The sequence below is a fragment of the Octopus sinensis genome, linkage group LG3 (assembly GCF_006345805.1).
Source record: "Octopus sinensis linkage group LG3, ASM634580v1, whole genome shotgun sequence".
Classification (NCBI taxonomy): Eukaryota; Metazoa; Mollusca; class Cephalopoda; order Octopoda; family Octopodidae; genus Octopus; species Octopus sinensis.
In genome coordinates, this window is record NC_042999.1 from 13,579,674 (window position 1) to 13,604,467 (window position 24,794).

Consider the following 24,794-nt stretch of genomic DNA (forward strand, 5'->3'; position numbering starts at 1 on the left):
ATTTAGAAAATATAAATACTTGTGTGCCAGTTTTCGGGTGTACTGTACTGATGGTACATAATTCACGTAAATGTAAATTTTTTTCAATTTTTACTTCGTTATTTAAAAACATGGTATGCTCTCAGGTTAGACAAAGTGTTTGCTTTACACTGAATTTTTCGAATTTAATTTGGCATTGGGTTGTCAGTTAAATTCATTTGTTTCTTTTCCTTTTCGATTTATTTAAATTCTTTCCGATGTTATTTGAATTAACATGAAAAATATTTTTATCAGTATTATAGGGAGTTTTTTTGTAGCACTGTTCTCTTTCCATAAATTTTGTTTGCTCTTTCAGAAATTGTCATAAATCTTCACCTCATATTCCAACATGACAATGGAGTGCCAAATATATATATATATATATATATTTGTAAAGACAAGCAAAAAAAGTCAACCCAATACAATGCTAAGTGCATTTCCGTACCCACAGTGTCATAGCGACACCAACGAGTTGTTGGTCAGTGGCGCATACCTCGGTATGTATTAGTAGAGATCGTTAGTTGCACTAGTGTCTGGTTCAGTAGTTTGGCTTCACTGGTATCATAAAATAAAAATGCACAGATGGACACACAGACAACATCCTATATCTGACACTAGTTAGAGTACATAGATTACATACAACATGTAGCTTCAGTGCAACTTGCTTGTGCAATACTTTCAGTAAGATATGAACTCACAGCCCATGACTCAAGAGACTGATCTCTCATCCACTCAGCCACGCTTCTTTCTTGAATTGTAATTCACATTTTCAACATAAATTAGTGTGCTTTATTGTTGTTGTTTTTTTGTATTTTTGTATTTTCCCTTTTTACCAGACACCAAATAAATATGTTGCATTTGCTTGGTGAATGTCAATAAGACACTGTTTAAAAATGCTTTCAAAACAAGATGTTGTGGTTTCCTATGTTTTTTTCTTTTTTTACATAAAACAACAGGATTTCAGAATTGTATTAGAGAAAATGTAAGCCATTTAATCGTCCTTCGTAATCTTCCTTTCATCTGACAGTCGTTGCCATTGTCGACGATTTTCTTCACAGCCATCTTGAAGAGGTTTTAGTTTTGGGGATATTTTACTTATTGCCTGAAAAAAAAAGAAATATGAATAAATAAATATATTTAGCACTGGGGACAGTTTACAAATAATAGTAAGAGCAGGTGGCATATAATAAATACCCTGTAGACAATATAGTTAGTATGAGGAAGGGCATCCAGCCATAGAAACCCTGTTAAAGTAGGCCCCTCTCTCCTGACTCAACAAGTAAAAACCAATCATGTCGTCACTGTGCCACTAAATGGCACTCCACCGGTTACAACAACGAGGATTCAAGTTAATTCAATCAACGAAACAGCTTGCACATGAAATTAATATGCAACTGGCTGCGTACTCCAGACACACATACTCTTCACATTGTTCTCAGAGAGATTCATCATGACAGAGTATGATAAGGCTGGCCTTATGAATTACAGGTACAATTCATTTTTGCTAGGTGAGTGGACTGGAGCAATGTGAAATGAAGTGTCTTATTCAAGGCCACCAGGAATAGAACTCACAAATACCAGGAATAGAGCCCATCATCTTATGGTTGTGAACTAAATATCCTAACCACTAGGCCATTCGCATTCGCTGTGCCACTCTTATTAAATCATGTCAAACTATTCACACAAGCAATATATGAGTCTTTTGTTAACCCTTTTGATACTAACCCAGCTCAAACTGCCTCTGGCTCTGTAGGTCAAATTTCTTGTTTTCATAAGTTTTGAATTAAAACCTTCCACTAAACTTTAGTCACAATTTATGTTCCTAACACTAGCTTAATGATAAGGAAGCTGTTTTACTAAATTCTTTGTTATATTTAAAATTAATTGAAAGAAACACAGAGCATCTCAACAGAAATATGGTAACAAAAGGTTAAAGCCACCATGATATTTTTAAGCCTTTTGATACCAACCCGGCTGAAATTGGCTCTGACTCTGTAGAACAAATGTCTTACTTTCATAAGTTTTGAATTAAAATCTTCCACCAAACCTTAGTCACAATTTATGTTCCTAACACTAGCTGAATGACAATTTACCAAATTCTTTGTTATATTTAAAATTAATTGAAAGAAACACAGAGCTTCTCAAAATAAATACGGTAACAAAAGGGTTAAAGCTATTTCACAACAGTTAAAACTGATCCCATTAGTGATATATCATCATCAACATCTGTATTCTATGCAGGCATGCGATGGACAGTTTGACAGGAGCCAGCCAGGTAGAAAACTACTCCAGGTTGCTGTGTCTGTTTTGGCAGGGTTTTTACAGCTTGATGCCCTTCTTAACACCAACAACCCAGCAGAGTGGACTGAGTGCTTTTTATGTGGCAACAGCACAAGTGAGGTCAGTTTTAGCAAGGTTTTTTACAGCTGGATGACCTTCCAAACACCAACCACTTCACAGTGTGGGGTGGATGCTTTTCATGTGGCACCAGCACTGGCTGGGTCACCAAGTAACTTGCAAGACTAGGAATTTTGAAAGAAGGGAGGGCACTGGAGGAGGAGGTGTTGTGTTAGATAATGAAAGGTTAGAGTGAAACAGAGAGACAGAAACTTACACGATATACTGGGAGACACACGGCATCAATAAAGCTCACTTGCATAGAAGGAAGTTCATCTTGCTTATCTCGGTCCATCATGCTCTGAAAAAAAAACAAAACAAAAAAAAAACATGAAATATATTTCTCTCTTATTTGCTTTATTTACATTCAACGGATATTTGTCCTGATCTTGTTTGTTGTTAACACAACATTTCAGCTGATATACCCTCCAGCCTTCATCAGGTGCCTTGGAGAAATTTCGAACCTGGGTTCTCATTCATAAGGTATTTTTTGATGTTATTACTCCCCCAAAATTTCAGGCCTTGTGCCTTTAGTGAAAAAGATTATTATTATCATTATTATTATTCAGGTCACTGCCTGGTATCGATCTTGGAATATTGGGGTTAGTAGCCTGCACTCTTAACCACTATGCCATATGCCTACAGGCATATGGTGTAGTGGTTAAGCTGGAGGGTACATCAGCCGATGTGTTAACAACAAACAAATGTAAATAATGTACATAATTCCTTGTCTATTAAATATCACCGTGATCACCGTGACCGACCAGGCCATCAGATGTTGTTACACATCGCTGGTTACAATGCGCTTTGCTTGTTTTAGCCTTCAAATGACGCCACCCCGCTGGCTAAGCGAGTAGGCCAACAGAAGAAAGAGTGAGAGAAAGTTGTGGCGAAAGAATACAGCAAGGTTCGCCACCACCCCCTGCCGGAGCCTCGTGAAGCTTTAGGTGTTTTCGCTCAATAAACACTCACAACGCCTGGTTTGGGAATCGAAACCGCGATCCTACGACCGCAAGTCCGCTGCCCTAACCACTAGGCCATTGCGCCTCCACCTATTAAATATAGAACTGTAATATCTCTCTCTTAACATGTGAAGCAAAAATTAGTGGAAAGCTAATGATTCACAGGCATAATTAACTGCATCCAAGGAGGAGGAGGAGGAGAAGCCAATCAAGGTCTTATTTGAATTATCTGCTTTCTGAGATTCGCCAACACTACACCTGATTTTCTCCCCTCCATACACACACAAGCATGTATCTGACTCATACACTGTTCATTTGGTGCCCTGGGACAGGTAATGATGTATAAAGGAGCTAAATAACTCTGAGCACCTTTTCAAACTCCACCCGTCTAACACCTGTGGATATGTTTACAAAGTCAGAAAACAGCACAGCTCCTATGACTTTCGGAAACATTTTTTTCACGCTAAGAGTTGCTGAAGCATGGAACAAACTGCCGGCATCAGTTGTTAGTTGTCAGAGCACTGCATCCTTCAAAAACTTCCATGCTTCCTGAGATTCGCCAACACTACACCTGATTTTCTCCCCTCCATACACACATCAAGCATGTATCTGACTCATACACTGTTCACTCCCCAGACATTTGTACAATACTGCATATGCTTTATACGCACTTTCTGACAAGTTGTGGTGCACCTGAGCACTGTATACAATAATTTCATTATTATTATTATTTTATATCTAAAAAGACTTAATACTAATCATATGCTAATTACGATAAATAGGTCAAACTTAAAAGTACTGACAAAACAAAGAAAAACAAGAAGAAGAACAACAACAACACCACCAGCTTCATTATCACCCTCAGTACCATCATCTTCATTTGTTGAGCAAGTTGTGACCTTAGATTATGACCTTTTGAGTTTCTGAGCCTTTTTATAGTGGTTCCTAATTATCCCACCTGGAAGAGGTTACCTCATCATAATGCATTCTACTGAAGTCTCAAGGCCTTGAAATTTTGCAGGAGTGGTGGTGGTGGTTGTAGTGGGAGGAGGAGGAGGAGAAGAAGAAGAAGAAGAAGAAGAAGAACAGGAAGGAGGAGAAGAAGAAGAAAAGGAAGGAGAAGAAGAAGAAAAGGAAGGAGAAGAAGAAGAGGAGGAAGGAGAAGAAGAAGAAGAAGAAGAAGAAGATGAAGATGAAGAAGGTGAAGAAGAAGAAGATGAAGAAGAAGAAATGATAGATTCAAACTTACTATTGGTGTTATATTCCATTGCTGCCTTTCTATATCACCTTGCTCAAAGAATTCACTGGCAACAAGTTTAGCAATCTAAAAACAAAATAATAATAATAATAACAACAACAACGATAATAATAATTATTGAGACTATCTTTTGTCTTTCTTTTATCTTTTACTTGTTTCTGAATTAGAATATGGCCATGCTGGGGCACCACCATGAGGAAGAAATTTTAGGCAAAAAAAACAAAAAAAAACCTCTCTTTTACTTGTTTCAGTCATTTGACTGTGGGCCATGCTGGAGTACCGCCTTTAGTCGAGCAAATCAACCCAAAGACTTATTCTTTGGAAGCCTAGTACTTATTCTATCAGTCTCTTTTACCAATCTGCTAAGTTACGGGGACATAAACACACCAGCATCGGTTGCCAAGTGATGTTGGGGGGACAAACACAGACTATACACACATATACATATATCATCATCATCATCATCATCATTTAGCGTCCGCTTTCCATGCTAGCATGGGTTTTATATATATATATAATATATATATATATATATATATATATATACACACACACATATATACGACAGTTTTCTTTCAGTTTCTGTCTACCAAATCCACCCACAAGGCTTTGGTCGGCCTGAGGCTATAGTAGAAGACATTTGCCAAAGGTGCCATGCAGTGGGACTGAACCCGGAACCATGTGGTTGGTAAGCAAGCTACTTACCACACAGCCAGTACCTTCTTTGAAACCTGGTATTTCTTCTCTTTTGCTAAACTAATAAGCTACAGGGATGTAAACACATGAACACTGGCTATCAAGTAGTCGAGGTGGGCAAACACAAAACACACACACATACACGTGTATATGTGATGGGCTTCTTTAAGTTTCCATCCATCAAATTTACTTGTAAGGTTTTTAGTAGGACCAAAGCTATAGGAGAAGACACTTGCCCAAGGTGGCATGCTGTGGGACTGAAACTGGAACCACTGAGCAGCAAGAAAAAGAAGAATTAAGGAAGAGAGGGTGGGAGAAAGGAAAGGAAAGAAAAAGAATTAAGAAAAAGAGAGAAAGAAATAAAAACGAGGAGTGTGAGAATGTGAAGAGAAAGAAAAAGAAAAATTAAGGAAAAGAGAGAGAGAGAGAGAGAGAAAGAGAATATGAGAGAAAGGAAAGACAGAAAAAGAATTAAGAAAAAGAGGAAGAAAGAAAACAGAGGGGAGAGAGAGAGAGAGAAGAGAAAGAAAAAGAATTAAGGAAAAGAGAGAGAGAGAGGAGAGAGAGAATGTGAAGAGAGAAAGGAAAGAAAGAAAAAAAAAGAGAGAAAGAAAGGCAAACAAAGGAGACAGAGAGAATGTGAAGAGAAAGAAAAAGAAAAGAAAAAAGAAAGAAAGACTTGATAATATAGAACGTAGATATATACAACCCCTAAAAAAAAAATAATAATGGATATGCGGTATGGCCACGGTAGGAACATTGACGATCTTAAAGTTATTCTCTCAGAGCAGAGCTTTCGCTAAAACAAACATATTTTAACGCAAACATAACTGCTTTAAAATGTAAATATTTAAAGTATTTTACATAAAACGTTTGCTTCTTCGTATTCTTCTTCCCTTTTTTTTCTTTTTTTTTAATATTTCTAAGTACCATATCGCTGGCTTATCATGTAGGGCCCATCTGGGTTAATATAAAAAGGCATCATAATAGAAATAGGGTTGTTCAGACAACTTGATTTAGCAGGAAAAATTAGATTCAGAAATCATAGTTAAAGAAGGCAGAGTTCGCTCCCTTGGTCAGGTGAAATTTCAAGTGGCAATTTATATATTTATTTATGATGTTGCTACCGTTCTTTGAATGGCTCCAGTCGGCCTCGTTTGTGGAAGAAGGTATTAGCAAAGACTTGAGAGGGTCTCACAGCACCAGCATATCGTTCTTGTTGTTGTTATTATAACGTCAACCCTGGTTAGTACTTAAATGGGGTGTGACCACTTGGGAAACCAAGGTAGGCGTAGCTAATCAAAACCTTTCGCTGGCAGAATCGTTAGCACGCCGGGCGAAATACTGAGCGGTATTTCGTCTGCCGTTACGTTCTGAGTTCAATTTCCTCCGAGGTCGACTTTGCATGTCATCCTTTCGGGGTCGATAAATTAAGTACCAGCTATGCACTTGGGTCGATATAATCGACTTAATCCATTTGTCTGTCCTTGTTTGTCCCCTCTGTGTTTAGCCCCTTGTGGGTAGTAAAGAAATAAAAATAGGTATTTCGTCTGCCGTTACGCTCTGAGTTCAAACTTTGCCGAGGTCGACTTTGCTTTTCATCCTTTCGGGGTCGATAAATTAAGTACCAGTTACGCACTGGGGTCTTACTTGTTTCAGTCATTTGACTGTGGCCATGCTGGAGCACCGCCTTTAGTCGAGTAAATCGACCCCAGGACTTATTCTTTGTAAGCCTAGTATTTATTCTATCGGTCTCTTTTGCCGAACCGTTAAGTTACGGGGACATAAACACACCAGCATCGGCTGTCAAGTGATGTTGGGGAGACACAGACACATAAATATGTATACAACATATATATTTATATATATATATATATATGTACATATATACGACGGGCTTCTTTCAGTTTCCGTCTACCAAATCCACTCACAACGCTTTGGTCGGCCTGAGGTTATAGTAGAAGACACTTGCCCAAGGTGCCACGCAGTGGGATTGAACCCGGAACTATGTGGTTGGTAAGCAAGCTACTTACCACACAGCCAGGGAAATTCAGTGTGATACAGAATGTGACAAGGCTGGCCCTTTTCTGGATTACAGGTACAGCTCCTTTTTTGGTAGCTGATGGACTGGAGCAATATGAAAATAAAGTGTCTTGCTCAAGGACACAACACACCACCAGGAATCGAACCCACGACCTCCTGATCATGAAGCAAATACTCTAACAACTACGCCATGTGCCTTGGATAAATTAATGATGAGAAATATAAACACAATTTCAGACAAATATTTCGGTTGAGTTGCTCCAAATAACGATTAAGAAATTCTTCGCAAAAATATTTAACGAACCAATCATCCATATTATTTAAATTAAGCTGGAAAATTGCCCATCACAATTAAAAACATATATGTTTTCTTTCTAATTTTACACTCATTTCTCAAAGCCAACCAGACACCCTCTCCGTGGTTTCTTAGCCAGCTGGAAATAACAGCCAAATTGTCATCAAATTATACCTTATTATCTTGGAAACAATGGACGCATTAAATAATGTGGTTTTATCTATTTGGAAAGATGGGATGGTCACAGCTGGAACATACAATGTTGATACATTGTACAACATATCTTTTATTTCAGATGATAGGATATGTTTGATTTTCAGGTGACTAGGCTGCTATTTCATGCAGGTGTCAAGAGAACTTATATATATATATATATAATATATATATATATACTTTTATTCTTTTCCTTGTTTCAGTCATTTGACTGCAGCCATGCTGGAGCACCACCTTAAAAGGTTTTAGTCAAACAAATTGACCCCAGAATTTGTAAGCCAAGTATTTATTCTATTGATCTTTTCTGCCGTACCACTAAGTTTCAGGGATATAAACACACCAGCATCACTTGTCGAGCAATGGCGAGGAGACAAACATACATACACACATATATGTGATGGGCTCCTTTCAGTTTCTGTCTACCAAATCCACTCACAAGGCTTTGGTCGACCCAAGGCTATAGTAGAAGACTCTTGCCAAGGGCTATAGTAGAAGACACTTGCATTACTGAACCCGGAACCAGGTAGTTGGGAGGCAAGATTCTTATTTCTTTATTGCCCACAAGGGGCCAAACACAGAAGGGACAAACAAGGACAGACAAAGGGATCGACCCCAGTGCATAACTGGTACTCAATTCATCGACCCCCAAAAGGATGAAAGGCAAAGTTACCTCAGCGGAATTTGAACTCAGAACGTAGCGACAGATGAAATTACCTCTAAGCATTTCGCCCGGCGTGCTAACATTTCTGCCACCTTGGGAGGCAACAGTCTTACCACACAGCCACACCTCCAAATATGATGTCATAATTCCCATGGACAGCTTACCAATTTGTCTTTTATTTTACTTATTCTCTACCATTTCATAACAGAACTGATTTTACGAACCTTCACTTGTTACCGTAAATCCTCAAGTATAGTCCGCCCTTGAGTATAATACGCAGGGGATTTTTAGGGGGTTGTACCTCTGAAAAACCTAAAATTGTGTATAATACGCAGCCCTTCTCTAACTTGAGTCGTGCATAATTAAGCCAGCAGCACCTAGTTGAACAAACACTTCCGCGCATGCGTAATACAATAATGGTGATGTTCTTAACTGTTATATGGGAATGTAAATATGTTTGCAAATTGTTTTTGTTACATGTTATTCTGTGTTCTGAATACACAGAATAAACGTCTGAATAAACATTGCCGGGCAGCAAATAGAGACTCTGACATTGCTTAGAAAATATTTTTCATTTTTAACCTCGTATACAGTATGCACTAGGGATTTTGACCATTAAATTTTGGGGAAAAAATGCGGATTATACTCGAAGATTTACGGTAAGTTTAGGAATGATTAACACCAGGGGTGGGGAAACGTTTTAGTGTGGTGGGTAAAAATTTACAAAGAAAAAGTCCATGGGTGGATCACAAGTTCTAACTCTTATATCTTCGTAGATCTTGTATATATCTATGTATAATTTGAGATACATTAATAAATATAAGTCTAAGACAGTGCAGAATCAGCAACACCAAAACAATTCAAACTCTTCTACACTGTTTTTCAAAAAAAACAGATTACTGATCTTTGCGATTGCATTATTAATCTGTTGAAAGGAAAAATTCACCTCTTGTTGTATTTCCCACGGTTTTGTTATTGCTGAGACATCACAGGCAGTCATCATCATAGCTCTGGAAAAGAAAAATAAGAAAAATTAATAATAATAATAATGATAATATTATTTACATTATTCACATTGGATGGATATGTGTCCTTATCTTGTTTGTTGTAACCCACAACATTTCAGCTGATTTACTTTCCAGCCTTTATCAGGTGTCCCGGTAGAATTTTGAACCCAGCCCTGGGTTCTCATTCCTAAGGTATTTTTTTGCTGATACTATTATTATTATTATTATTATTTATTCAAGATGAAAGGCAAAGTTGACATCGGTGGAATTTGAACTCAGAATGTAGTGACAGGTGAAATACCGCTTTTGTCCAGCATACTAATGATTCTTCCAGTTTGCCACCTAGTATTATTATTATCATTATTAAGGGGGTAAAGATCCCCTTCGGTCATGAGTGACCATGGGTTTGCACCTAGAGAGTTACCCTCTGAGGCACAAGTCTGGGTAAGGTTGTTTATGGAAGGCCAGCAGTCGCCCATGCATACCAGCCTCCCCTCTCCACGCCACCGATGTTGTCCAAGGGAAAGGCAAGGGCCGATACAGCTTGGCACCTGTGACGTCGCAACTCATTTCTACAGCTGAGTGAACTGGAGCAACGTGAAATAAAGTGTCTTGCTCAAGAACACAACACGCAGCCCGGTCCGGGATTCGAGCTCACAACCTCACGATCGTAAGCTCAACGCTCAATAATAATAATAATGGTAATGATAATAAGAATAACAATAACAACAATAATCAGAATTTTCAAATTTTGATACAAAACCAGCAGTTCCAAGGGGAGTAGGTTAGTCAATTACACTGTCCTCAGTACATGACTGGTATTTTATTTTATAGACACTGGAATAATGAAAGGCAAAGTTGGCCTTGGTAGGATTTGAATTCAGATTGTAAAGATCCAGAATGGATGTTGCAGGAGATGGAATGTCAGTTAGTATTGAGATCAATTGAACGAACTTTGTTTTTTTTCTTTAAAAACCTTTCAATAAAATTCTATGGAAGTGATAACATAATTCTTCGAAACAGATTCAATTAAAAAAAAAAAAAAAGAAACAAAAGCAAGTAAAAAATCAAACTGACATCAGCAGTTGCTATAGTAACAAGGAAAGGAAGGGCATGACATTCAGACTGATATAAGTTCTGTTGTCATGGTGACAGGCAGAAATTTATCTATTTTTTAAGACTTCTTAGTAAAACTGAAATTAGGGCAGAGATTTTTCATTGACATGCCACCTGCAACATATCTGGTTTATCATGATGTAAGCACAGACATGGCAGTGTTGTTAAGAAGCCTGCTTCCCAACCACGTGGTTTCAGGTTCAATCCCACTGCATGGCAACTTGGGCAAACGTCTTCTACTATAGCCCCAGGCCAACCAAAATCCATGTGAGTAGATTTGTTAGACAGAAACTGAAAGAAGCCTATTTTATATATACTTTGATTCTTATTTTTTTTATTTGGTTTGCAAGATTCTTAATATGAATTTGTATCATCATCATCATCATCATCGTTTAACGTCCGCTTTCCATGCTAGCATGGGTTGGACGATTTTGACTGAGGGCCGGTGAACCAGATGGCTGCACCAGGCTCCAATCTTGATCTGACAGAGTTTCTACAGCTGGATGCCCTTCCTAATGCCAACCACTCCGAGAGTGTAGTGGGTGCTTTTTATGTGCCACCGGCATGGGGGCCAGTTAGGCGGCGGCGAGCTGGCAGAGACGTTAGCACCTCGGGCGAAAGGCTTAGCGGTATTTCACCTGTCGTTACGTTCTGAGTTCAAATTCCGCCGAGGTCGACTTTGCCTTTCATCCTTTCGGGGTCGATAAATTAAGTACCAGTTATGCACTGGGGTCGATGTAATCGACTTAATACCTATGTCTGTCCTTGTTTGTCCCCTCTGTGTTTAGCCCCTTGTGGGTAATAAAGAAATAGGTACTGGCAACGGCCTCGCTCGAATCTTTTTACACATGCCACCGGCACAGGAGCCAGTAAGGCGATTCTGGTAACCAACACGCAAGAATGGTGCCTTTTACGTGCCACCGGCACGGAAGCCAGTTAGCCGCTCTGGCAAAGATCATGCTCGGATGGTGCTCTTGGCACCCTACTAGCACGGGCACAAGTGCCAGTAAGGCGATACTGGTAACGATCACACACAAATTGTGCCTTTTATGTGCCACTGGCACATAAGCCGGTTAGCCGCTCTGTCAACGATGGTGCTCTTTGCACCCCGCTAGCATGGATGCCAGTCATCGAATTTGATTTTGATTCTATTTGCTTCATAATTATAGGTTTTGATTCCTAATTTGGAACAGGTAACGTAACTATGTCAGAGAGCATGGAATTGAATTTAGAATAAGTGACAATCAAATAAAGATGTTGAATTATTTAGTACCATAAGCGCAACTGCTAATTTTACTATAATATTTGCTCACTAGCAAGGCACATAACTCTGCTTGTCCCACTTCCCAGGTCTACTCTTGGCTTATGATGTGTGACAAGCATCGAACTATATTTTAAATCACTGGTTCTCAACTGGGGTCCAGGCTAGTAAAGTAGAAAATTAGGGATCCAGAGAAGTATTTTAAGGGTCCATAAAAATTTTTCATTTAGATGTGTGTATATTGTAACAGTGGAGGTGCAATGGCCCAGTGGTTAGGGTAGTGGACTCGCAGTCAGAGGATCGCGGTTTCGATTCTCAGACTGGGCGTTGTGTGTGTTTATTGAGCAAAAACACCTAAAGCTCCACAAAGCTCCGACAGCGGGTGGTGGCAACCCCTGTTATACTCTTTCACCCCAACTTTCTCTCACTCTTTCTTCCTGTTTCTTGGGTAACGCTGCGATGGACTGGCATCCCGTCCAGCTGGAGGGAACACATACGCCACAGAAACCAGGAAAATGGGCCCATGAGCCTGGCTAGGCTTGAAAAGGGCGCATAAATAAAAAAAAATATTGCAACAAATATCTACATTTCTTTCTGTAATGTTTTACATAATTCAACCTGTACTACTGAATGAGTGAATGACAAAATAGGAATTTTGAAAGAAGTATATATAAAATTAGCTTTTAAACATTGAATGGCTTTGGGGTCCAACAGAATAAAATACTAAACAAAAGGGTCCATAGGAAATGAAACAGTTGATAACAACTGCTTAAGCTTTACCTTGTCTGATAGCATAAAAGACAAACATGTATATTAGATACACCTCAATTTCAGTAGAGCATATCCATGAACAAGATTTTTTTAATGCATTAAAACGCAACTTTGTATATAAGGCCTGAGGTGACTTCAGAATATTTTTTGAGATAACATGCCAGCGCTGCCTTGACTGGCTTCCATGCTGGTGGCATGTAAAAAGCACCAACCGATCGTGGCCATTGCTAGCCTCCCCTGGCACATGTGCCAGTGACACATAAAAGCACCCACTACACTCATGGAGTGGTTGGCGTTAGGAAGAGCATCCAGCTGTAGAAACACTGCCAGATCAGACTGGAGCCTGGTGCAGCCTCATGGCTTTCCAGACCCTGGTCGAACCGTCCAACCCATACTAACATGGAAAATGGATGTTAAACGATGATGATGATGATGACCTGCATATTACATACCATCAAATATGGCATTTCCTCTAACCATCTATGAGATTTAATTCTTCTTGCCACTCTTCACTTTGAATAAGAGATTTCTGATATAAAATACATCAAATCAATATTTTTGATTTACTTACTGTAGGAGTTCTCTTGAGTCTTCATTTGTCCAATCACAGCTTTCTTCTTGGTTTACCAGATTAAAGAACCTTGTTCGATTCCTAGGTCAAAAGAGAATCAACAAAATTATTAATAGAAATTAAATAAAGCAGATAAAAAAAAAACCCAAAAGAATTTCTTTTGAAAAATGTTTTGACATCACTTTATGTGATGGTTCAACTGTTTCTACACTAGAATAGTACAAGGATTTATATTTAATGTTTTCAAAAAAATAGGTAATGGGTGGTGTGTACATGCACATTTCAAGAGTTATTGCTCTTTTTTCAGCACCACATCCAACTCATTAACTATCCAAATTATCTATAACGTAAATGAAGGCATGTGGCCTACTGGTTAAGGGGTTGTACTCGTGATCATAAGATTGTAGTTTCGATTCCCAGACCTGACAGTGTGTTGAGTTCGTGAACAAAGCACTTCATTTCTCAATGTTCTGTTCCAGTCCACTCAGCCGTAAGCAGGTACACCCTGTGACAGACTGGCATTCAAGGGGAATGTTGTGATCTCAGTCTCTTATACACCAAAGAAAGTAGTTAACTGGCCCTATGAGCCCTATCAGCCCCAGGGCATGTATCAATAATGTCCAGAAGCCGATAACAATATTACATTAGATAAAACAAACACGTAATTGTTCTCTAAGACTTCCCCTCGTGTCACAGCTTTGCGATGTTCATCAACCCTTATTTTGAGGGGGCGGCATGTTTCGCCTTTGTATAACCTACCACATCTGCATGGGATGGAGTACATACAGTCTTTGATCTTATTCTCTTCTTTTTGTGGTTTTACTTGAAGGAGATATTTGCGAAATGTTGTATTACTCTTGAATACTGTCCTGATGTGATATGGGCTGCATATATTTTGTATCTTTTCAGGGAGGCCTTTCACATAGGGTAGACAGACTGTGGACAGTTTATTGGCCTCATCCTCTCTCTTCTTCATAATTGATATCAACCGCTTTATAGGTGTTGCATTAGTGGCACAGGTTTTAATGAGGGTTTAAGTTAGTAAGGTTACCAAATAACTTGCAAGACAAGTCCCCTTGATAGAGTTGGGGTACAATAATGTTAATGTAGTTCTCAGGGAGATTCAGCCTCACACAGAATGCGACAAGACTACTCCTTCGAAACCGATAGGCATTTCAGATGATTCAATCAACGAAACAGTCTGCTTGTTAAGCTAACATGCAAGTGGCTGAGTATACCACAGACACACATAATCTTATTGTAGTTCTCAGGGAGATTTAGCCTCACACAGAATGCGACAAGACTAGTCCTTCGAAACCGATGAGCATTTCAGATGATCCAATCAATGGAACAGCCTGCTTTAAGAATAACATGCAAGTGGCTGAGTATACCACAGACACACTCAGGGAGATTCAGCCTGACATAGAATGTGATAAGACTAGTCCTTCAAAACCGATGAGCATTTCAGATGACCAATCAATGGAACAGCCTCCTTGTGAAGCTAACGTGCAAGTGGCTGAGTATACCACAGATAGACATAATGATAATGTAGTTCTCAGGCAGTCTTTTTACCATAACAATCATGCCTGCACCTATGATTTTAGATTATATTTTAGATCACTTTAAAACAGGGAGCTTGTAGCATAGAACCTGGATCAGTCTCAGACATGTTGGTATCAAAAATGCTCCAGCATGGCTAATTTCATATATTTCTGGATGAAAAAAAAAAAAAAGAAAAAGAAAATTCCAAAATAGAAAAATAAAATAATTTTTATTTTACCGGAAATATAAAGCCAGGTCCGTGGCTAAAATGGAACCTTCAAGAACTCGGACGATATTTCGGTATTCATCTTGACTTATATTGCTAAGGATGTCATTTCCCTGAAGAGGAGAATAAAAAAATTTTTTTTAAATTGATAAATTAATTGATTTAGAATTTCTAGTGATCAATACAACAAAAACAAACAAAGCAAATGTTATGAAGCCGAAGGATTCAATACCTACAAATATGTTGTAGTGCACCTGAGTTTTGTGTACACAATAAGATTACCATAAGACTACTACTACTACTACAACTACCACTATTCTACTTCTACTACTATTCTACTTCTACTACTACTACTAATATTACTACTACCACTACCATCACTACTACTCCTACTACTACTACTATTCTACTACTACTACTACTATTCTACTAATATTACTACTACCACTACCACCACTACCACCACAATTCTACTACTACTACTACTAATACTACCACTATTCTACTACTACTAATACTACTACTACCACTACCACCACCATTATTCTACTACTCCTACTACTACTAACACCACCACCATTATTCTACTACTACTACTACTACTACTACTAACACCACTGTTCTACTACTACTACTACTAACACCATTGTTCTTCTACTACTACTACTACTACTAGGGTGGTAAGCTGGCAGAATTGTTATCATGCTGGACAATTTCTAATCCTCATTTAATCAATTAGTGCTCTTTTGTTGCCCTACTGGAGCAGCTCCTGTCAAACCATCCAACCCATGCCAGCATGGAAAACAGACACTAAACGGTGAAAGTAAATACATCCGTCTTCAGTTCAAGTCAGCGCAGATGCTTGCGTCATGTGTCTGGGTAAAATGGTGACATTCGGTTGACATTCACTATTAACAAAATTATCCTAAAAGTCATTACTTTTGAAGTGAAGTGGAATAGCCAAAAACTGAACAAAAGTCAACTAACGAGTTCACTAATGAAGCTGAAAATCTAATTGGATTGACACCCATGAAGATGCTACAGACTGGCTTGTCGCCATCAGATAGATCTGATGCTTAGAGTAAAATTTAAATGCACATAGGCGCAGGAGTGGCTGTGTGGTAAGTAGCTTGCTTACCAACCACATGGTTCCGGGTTCATTCCCACTGCGTGGCACCTTGGGCAAGTGTCTTCTACTATAGCCTTGGGCCGACCAAAGCCTTGTGGAGTGGATATGGTAGACGGAAACTGAAAGAAGTCCGTCGTATATATGCATGTATGTGTATATATATATATATAATATATATATATATATATATATATATATATATATACATACATATATATATATATATACATACATATATATATATATACATATTATATATACATACATATATATATACATACATATATATATACATACATATATATACATACATACATATACATACATATATATTACATACATATATATACATACATATATATAATACATACATATATATACATACATATATATACATACATATATATATATATATATAATATATATATATATATATATATCTATATATATATATGTGTGTATATATATATACATATATATATATACATGTGTGTGTGTATGTATATGTTTGTGTGTCTGCATTTGTCCCCCTAACATTGCTTGACAACCGATGGGTGGTGTGGTTACGTCCCCATAACTTAGCGGTTCGGCAAAAGAGACTGATAAAATAAGTACTAAGCTTCCAAAGAATAAGTCCTGGGGTCAGTTTGCTCAACTAAAGGCGGTGCTCCAGTATGGCCGTAGTCAAATGACTGAAACAAGTAAAAGAGTAAAGAGTATATGTGCAAATGTAAATAGTCACAAATTATATAAAGATGCTCACATTAAACTATTTAATATCCACATTAAATCTTTATTTAATATGCTAGTGGTTACCAGTTGCCTTTTTGTGTGGGAGTGTATACATATACACCCATTAATTAGAAGCAACAAGCGGAGGGACGATGGAGGTATGATATAAAATGAGTTTCATGTGACAGCTTCGTATGATATTAATGTACAGAGAATATTAATGTGTTAATGCTACAGGGGGAAATGATTAAGTCTATTAAGTTTGAATGCAAATTAATTTGGAATATCAAAATATAATATTCTCGGTATAAAATTATCACAAACATGCATACAAACATATGTGAATGTGTGTTTGTATATATATGTTGATAAATATATATCCTCATCATCGTTTAATGTCCGCTTTCTATGCTAGCATGGGTTGGACAATTTGAGTGAGGGCTGGCAAACCAGATGGCTGCACCAGGCTCCAATCTGATTTGGCAGAGTTTCTACAGCTGGATGCCCTTCCTAACGCCAATCGGCATGTAAAAGCACCCACTACACTCTTGGAGTGGTTGGCGTTAGGAAGGGCATCCAGCTGTAGAAACGCTGCCAAATCAGATTGGAGCCTGGTGCAGCCATCTGGTTCGCCAGCCCTCGGTCAAATCATCCAACCCATGCTAGCATGGAAAGCGGACGTTAAACGATGATGATGATGATCAGTTGTGATTGTATTCAATATCGGCACCTGTCATCCATCCTACCCATGCATGCTCAAGAACACAACACACAGCCGAGTCTGGGGACTGAACTCACTACCTCATGATTGTGAGTCCGATGCTCTAACCACTGAGCCACGCACCATCACAAAGAAAATATTACCTTGCCTGGAAAGAGGTGAAGGTTGGTGACAGGAAAGGTATCCAGCCATAGAAAAATCTACCTCGATAAATTCCATCTGAGCCAGGCAAGCATGGAAAAGTGGATGATGTGGGTGCTGGTTATGATGATGATGATGATGATGATAGTGGTGATGAAGATGATGGGAGATTAGCAAAATGGTTTTCTTTCAAAAAAAACAAAAAACAAAAAAAACACACAAAAAACAAACAAACAAAAACACCTGAATAGTCTAGATATTTTTTGAAAATTCAGTATTTCATTTGTTTCTGTCTGTCTGTCTGTCTCTCTTTCTCTCTCTGACATAGTGTATTGTTCATTGGTTGTGAAAATCAATGCTGTAGCAATTACTATCACAACAGATGTAAGCATTGAATTGGGGGAATAAACAGGAGATTAACTAAGATCCAACACCAACCTGCAGCTGCGGCTTACTTTCTGTTTTATCTGATTTAATTATCAATTATCAATTGATGGAGAGCTGGGAAGGAAATAATCCTGAATAATCCTGCTTTCTAAATAAATATATATATATATGTGTGTATATATGTGTCTATATATGTGTGTATATGTATATATATATGCATACATATATATATATACATACATATATATACATAGACATATATATATATACATACATATATATACATAGACATATATATATATATATATATATATATATAATATATATTATATATATATATATGCATATATATATATATACATATATATATATATATGCATAATATATATACATATATATATATATATATATATATGCATTATATATATACATATATATATTATATATACATATATATGCATTATATATATATATATACATATATATAATATATATATACATATATATGCATATATATATATACATATATATATATATATGCATATATGCATATATATATATACATATATATATATATATATTATATATATATATATATATCTATATATATATATATATATATGCATATTATATATATATATAATATATACATATATATATATATATATATATACATATATATATATATATATATAATATATACATATATATATATATATTATATATATACATATGCATATATATATATATATATATATGCATATATATATATATATATAATATATATGCATATATATATATATATATATATATGCATATATATATATAATATATATATATGCATATATATATATACATATATATACACACATATATATACGCCCACACACACATAATATACACACACACACACACAATGAAATTAGCAAAAGAAAAAAGAAAAAAATGGCTAGCATATATTTTATCTCTATAAATATTTAAGATATATATATATATATGTGTGTGTGTATGGGTGAATCGTATACATATATGTACACAAATACACACAGAAACATACATACATATATGTATGTATCTATGTTTACAAACACACACATAAACATAAATATACATATATATGTAGGTGTTTAGGTTTACACACACACACACACACACACACACACACACAGAAACATACATATGTTTGTATGTATGTTTACACACACACATACAGAAACATACATACATATGTATGTATTTATGTTTACACACACACACATTTATTTATTTGTTTTGTAACAGTTTTCTCCAAGCTAGCATAGGTTGGTTGAATATAATAATTTGTAGCATTGTTTTTAGCCAGGTACCCAACTCCTGGCACCAACCCTTATCTGTTTTACAAGTAAGGGATCACTTAACTCACACAATCTTAAAAGGAAGAAGCACCTGGATGGTTTGTTCACAGGAAAAACTTAGAAGGATATCACCATCATTCTTTGATACAAATCCACTTAAGTTTACAGAAGGAAACTATAGCAGACACACCAGTGCACATGCACACACATCACCATCATCATTTAACATCCGTTTTCCATGCTAGCATGGGTTGAACAGTTCGACTGGGGTCTGTGAAGCCAGGAGGCTGCACCAGGACCCAATCTGATCTGGCAGTGTTTCTACAGCTGGATGCCCTACCTAACGCCAACCACTCTGAGAGTGTAGTGGGTGCTTGTTACGTGCCACCGACACAGGGCCCAGAGGAGCTGGCATCGACCACGATCGGATGGTGCTTTTTACGTGCCACCGGCTCAAGAGTCACAACTACAATTTCCATTTGATTGTAATTTGATTTGATATTGATGTTGATGTACTTGACTCAATAGGTCTCCTCAAGCATAGCATGTCGCCCTATGATCCAAGGTACTTTTGAGTGGGCTGGTTATGCGATGCTGGTGTAGGTTACAGTTGTGGACTCACTTTATTTGCCGGGTCTCCTTAGTTACAGCACACCTCCAGAGGTCTCAGCCTTTTGTCATTGCCTCCGTGAGGCCCAATGTTCGAAGGTCATGCTTCACCACCTCATCCCACGTAGATATGTATATTGACATACACACACACACACAGATATATATAGATATGTATATTTGCAAAAACACACACAGATATATATGTAGACATATATATTTGCATACACACTCACAATTAAAAGTGAGCTAACAAAAATAATCCAAAGTGGCCAGTGGCATATATTCGAACAACATATACAAAAAAATGATATGTCAAACAGCCTACAACAAAAATTCTTCATTTATTAAAATTACCTCTGCCTCCAGAGGATTTGTCATAATTACTAAATGCCAATTATGACCAGCTGCACCTCAGAATGGAAGATAATCTCTAGATTCAAGATTCTCTCCAAAACTAATATGCCATTAGAGAAAAGAACACGTTTATTGTCTGAAAATAAGAGGACAGTCATGGGAACATGTTTCTAGTGTTCATCAGAACACTCTTACATGCACACACACACACATTTTACATGTAGTGGATTTTTTTTTTCATACATAGTTATATGTAGGCGTAGGAGTGGCTGTGTGGTAAGTAGCTTGCTTAAAAACCACATGGTTCCTGGTTCAGTCCCACTGCGTGGCACCTTGGGCAAGTGTCTTCTACTATGGCATCGGGCCAACCAAAGCCTTGTGAGTGGATTTGGTGGACGGAAACTGAAAGACGTCTGTTGTATATATGTGTGTGTGTGTGTGTATATATATATATATATATATATAATATATATATATATATATGTATGTATGTATGTATGTATGTATGTATGTATGTATGCATGTGTGTGTATATGCTTGTGTGTCTGTTTGTCTCCCCCCCAACATCGCTAGACAACCGATGGTGGTGTGTTTATGTCCCCGTAACTTAGCGGTTCTGCAAAAGAGACCGATAGAATAAGTACTAGGCATCCAAAGAATAAGTCCTGTGGTCGATTTGCTTGACTAAAGGTGGTGCTCCAGCATGGCCACAGTCAAATGACTGAAGCAAGTAAAAGAGTAAAATGAGTAAAGAGTATAGCATGTAAAAGCATGCATTATACTCTGAGTGGGTTGCGTTAGGAAGGGCATCCAGCCAACATGGATGACAGATGTTAAATGATGATGGTGATGATGATGAAAAATATAACTGGATTTTCTTTAAACATCAAATGGTTACGAGGATCCAGCTGAGTGAAATAGGAATTAAAGGGGTCCATAGGTAAAAAAACAAAATGGTTGAGAACCACTGAACTACACCATATTTTTTCCTAGCCCCAAACCCTGCCACTTGTAAAATGAGAGAAAAAAAACACGAAAACATTAGCTCTGTCCATTTCTAATCACAACCTCTACCTCCATCACCCACACCTTGCAACTCCTCTTCCTCCTCCATCCTTCCACATCAAGATGTACCGTGAGCTAACAATATACTTAACCGTATAATTTGTCGCTAAGTATTCTGTATATTGCCTCGTTAAGTATGTTGTTAGTTTGCAGTACTAAGTGTCAAGTTCTCCAATGTGTTGACGTGAAACAATTAAGAAGCCACTCTATTCTAGAAAAGTGATGGAACTGGAAAAATCCCCAGTTTAATCCTTTCAATATCCTGTAGGAAATTAGGACATGTAGCAGGAAATTAGGAACATGTAGCAGAAAATACAAAATATTGATTTATCCTACACCACTGCTACCGCGACCAGCACCAGCCGTCCAAGAATTTGGACCTGGAGATTTCCATTTCCAGTGACTTCGAGGGCCGCCTCCCAGTGGTGTCAGGCGTCAACGAAGAGCCCGTGTGTGTATGTGTTTGTGTGTCTTTGTTTGTCCTCCCAACATTGCTTGACAACTGATGCTGGTGTGTTTACATGCCCGTAACTTAGTGGTTCGGAAAAAGAGACCGATAGAATAAGTACTAGGCTTACAAAGAATAAGTCCCGGGGTTGATTTGCTCAACTAAAGGTGGTGTTCCAGCATGGCCACAATCAAATGACTGAAAGAAGTAAAAGATTATTGTCTTAGGACTGACCAAATCCTTGTAAATGGACAACCATAGTTTTTTGCTTTTTTCGCAAGGTCTGGGGTCTCCGCCCCTAAGCCCTAGACCATCATCTAATCACCCTTACCCATCCTGTTGCTTAACAACAACAACAGCACCAGCATCACTGCCATTGCTAGCATCATTATCAAACATTCACTTTTCCATAACCACGTGGAAGAGACCAAATTCACTGAGGCAGATTTTCTCCAGCCAGGTTCCCCTCCTGTTGCCAAACCTTACCTGTTTCCAAGCAAGGAAATAATTTCCCCACAGCTAGATAGGTCTTTCAAGGAAAACTAGAAATGAACTACACTGCTTTTACGACGGTGGTACTTGTTTACAACCATTACATGATGCCAAGAGGAAGGTATACACAGACACACACACACACACACACCAGCAACAGTCTTCCAGATCCATTTACAAGGATTTGGTCAGTCCTAAGACAATAATCTTTTACTTCTTTCAGTCATTTGATTGTGGCCATGCTGGAACACCACCTTTAGTTGAGCAAATCAACCCCAGGACTTATTCTTTGTAAGCCTAGTACTTATTCTATCGGTCTCTTTTGCCGAACCACTAAGTTACGGGGATGTAAACACACCAGTATCAAGCAATGTTGGGGGGACAAACACATACACACACGGGCATAGTGGCGTTAGGAAGGGCATCCAGCTGTAGAAACACTGCCAGATCAGACTGGAGCCTGGTGCAGCCTTCTGGCTTCCCAAACCCAGGTCGAACCGTCCAACTCATGCTAGCATGGAAAATGGACGTTAAATGATGATGATGATATATATGTATATATATATATACATATATATATATATATATATATATATATATATATATATATATATATATATATGACAGGCTTCTTTCAGTTTCCGTCTACCAAATCCACTCACAAGACTTTGGTCACCCCGGGACTGAACCCGGAACCATGTGGTTCGTAAGCAAGCTACTTACCACACAGCCACTCCTACGCCTATAGCAGAAGACACTCGCCAAAGTGCCACACAGTGGGACTGAACTCAAAACCACATGATTGTAAAGCAAGTTTCTCAACCACACAGTCAGGTTAGAATGAAAAACAGAAGGAAACAAAGGGAATCCCATCATCTCCCCTGAGTACCACTGTCCATTAGTGGCTCGGCCTTATTTATTTCACTGCAGAAATAAGATTCAGTGTTGTTCATGCATTGCATCAAAGCCAGTAAGTGGCGCAAATTTAGTTTAAAGAGCTGCAATCATGAACCGAAACTGTGTCTAGACTTCGTCTGATGAGAATATTCCACCTGACCTACTTTTTCAATGTTACTCATTGAGTACCTACAAAACGCCAAGACCACCTCTGTTTCTCTTTCTCTTTCTCTCTCTCTCTCTCTCTCTCTCTCTCTCTCTCTCTCCCTCTCCACTCACACACTTTCACAGACACATACAAGTCATCATCTCATTACACATCTTCAAGTAGTGGGTATCTTGTAGATCTGTCAATAGCAATTGAAATGTTCTTCACTTGAAGTTGTAATCTAATATTTTCATTCCATCTTGAAAATGTAAGTATTTCGATGCTGATGTCATCAACAGCAGAGAGTTTATCATCATCGTCATCTTAATTGTGTTAACGTGCATTCTTCCATGTTTGCATGCGCTGAATGGTACTTATGGAGACAGATTTTTCTCTTTTTTTGTTTTTTTACTGCCAAATGCTCTTTCTGTCACCAACCCTCACCTGTTCCCAAGCAAGGTAACAGTCCCCATGTCCAAACATGTTGTCGAAGAAGATTAGAAATAAAGGACACTGCTTGTATAACAGGGACACTCGTTTACAACTAATACACAATGTCAAAATCAAAATCAAATTCGATGACTGGCGTCCATGCTAGCATGGTGCAAAGAGTACCATACGAGTGTGATCATTGACAGAGCAGCTAACCGGCTTCCGTGCCAGTGGCACATAAAAGGCACCATTCGAGTGTGATCATTACCAGCATTGCATTACTGGCACTCGAGCCTCTTGCAAGTAGGATATTAAGAGCACCATCCGAGCCTGATCATTGCCAGAGTGGCTATCTGGCCTCCGTGCCCGCCTTACTGGCATCTGTGCCAGTGGCATGTGTAAAAAGTTTCGAGCGAGGTCATTGCCAATACCGCTTGACTGGCCTCCATGCTGGCGGCACGTAAAAGCACCCACTACACTCTCGGAGTGGTTGGCGTTAGGTAGGGCATCCAGCTGTAGAAACTCTGCCAGATCAAGATTGGAGCCTGGTGCAGCCATCTGGTTCGCCAGATCTCAGTCAAATCGTCCAAATGCTAGCATGGAAAGCGGACGTTAAACGATGATGATGATGTAGTTATGCACACACAAATGTACAAGAATTAATACTTTATTTTGGTCAAGCTAGTCTCTTGGTACTTTGAATTTCAACTGTAGGCACACAGGATCTTCAAGAAAGTTGTCACAACTTACCTGAAGATCCTGTGTGCCTAAAAGACTGACTTGATTAAAATAAAATATAGTCGCCATGATAGATTGTTAGCCACTACACACATTTTTTTTCTCTCCTTGTTTTTTTCTGTGTCCC

General features: G+C 38.0%; 1 protein-coding gene across 3 annotated transcripts in view; it reads right to left on the reverse strand.

Moving 5' to 3' along the window:
* Positions 1–810: 810 nt before the first annotated feature.
* Positions 811–24,794, reverse strand: part of LOC115209104 (dual 3',5'-cyclic-AMP and -GMP phosphodiesterase 11) — a 296,047-nt gene continuing 272,063 nt past the window's right edge. For all 3 annotated transcript variants that reach the window (XM_036500862.1, XM_029777231.2, XM_036500863.1), the window contains 6 exons: positions 15,050–15,150; positions 13,270–13,350; positions 9,490–9,553; positions 4,627–4,701; positions 2,633–2,716; positions 811–1,120 (listed from right to left, as the gene is read on the reverse strand). In XM_036500862.1, the coding sequence (XP_036356755.1) occupies positions 1,010–1,120; positions 2,633–2,716; positions 4,627–4,701; positions 9,490–9,553; positions 13,270–13,350; positions 15,050–15,150 (516 nt within the window). In that variant the 3' untranslated portion in view covers positions 811–1,009. The remainder of the gene's footprint in view (positions 1,121–2,632; positions 2,717–4,626; positions 4,702–9,489; positions 9,554–13,269; positions 13,351–15,049; positions 15,151–24,794) is intronic.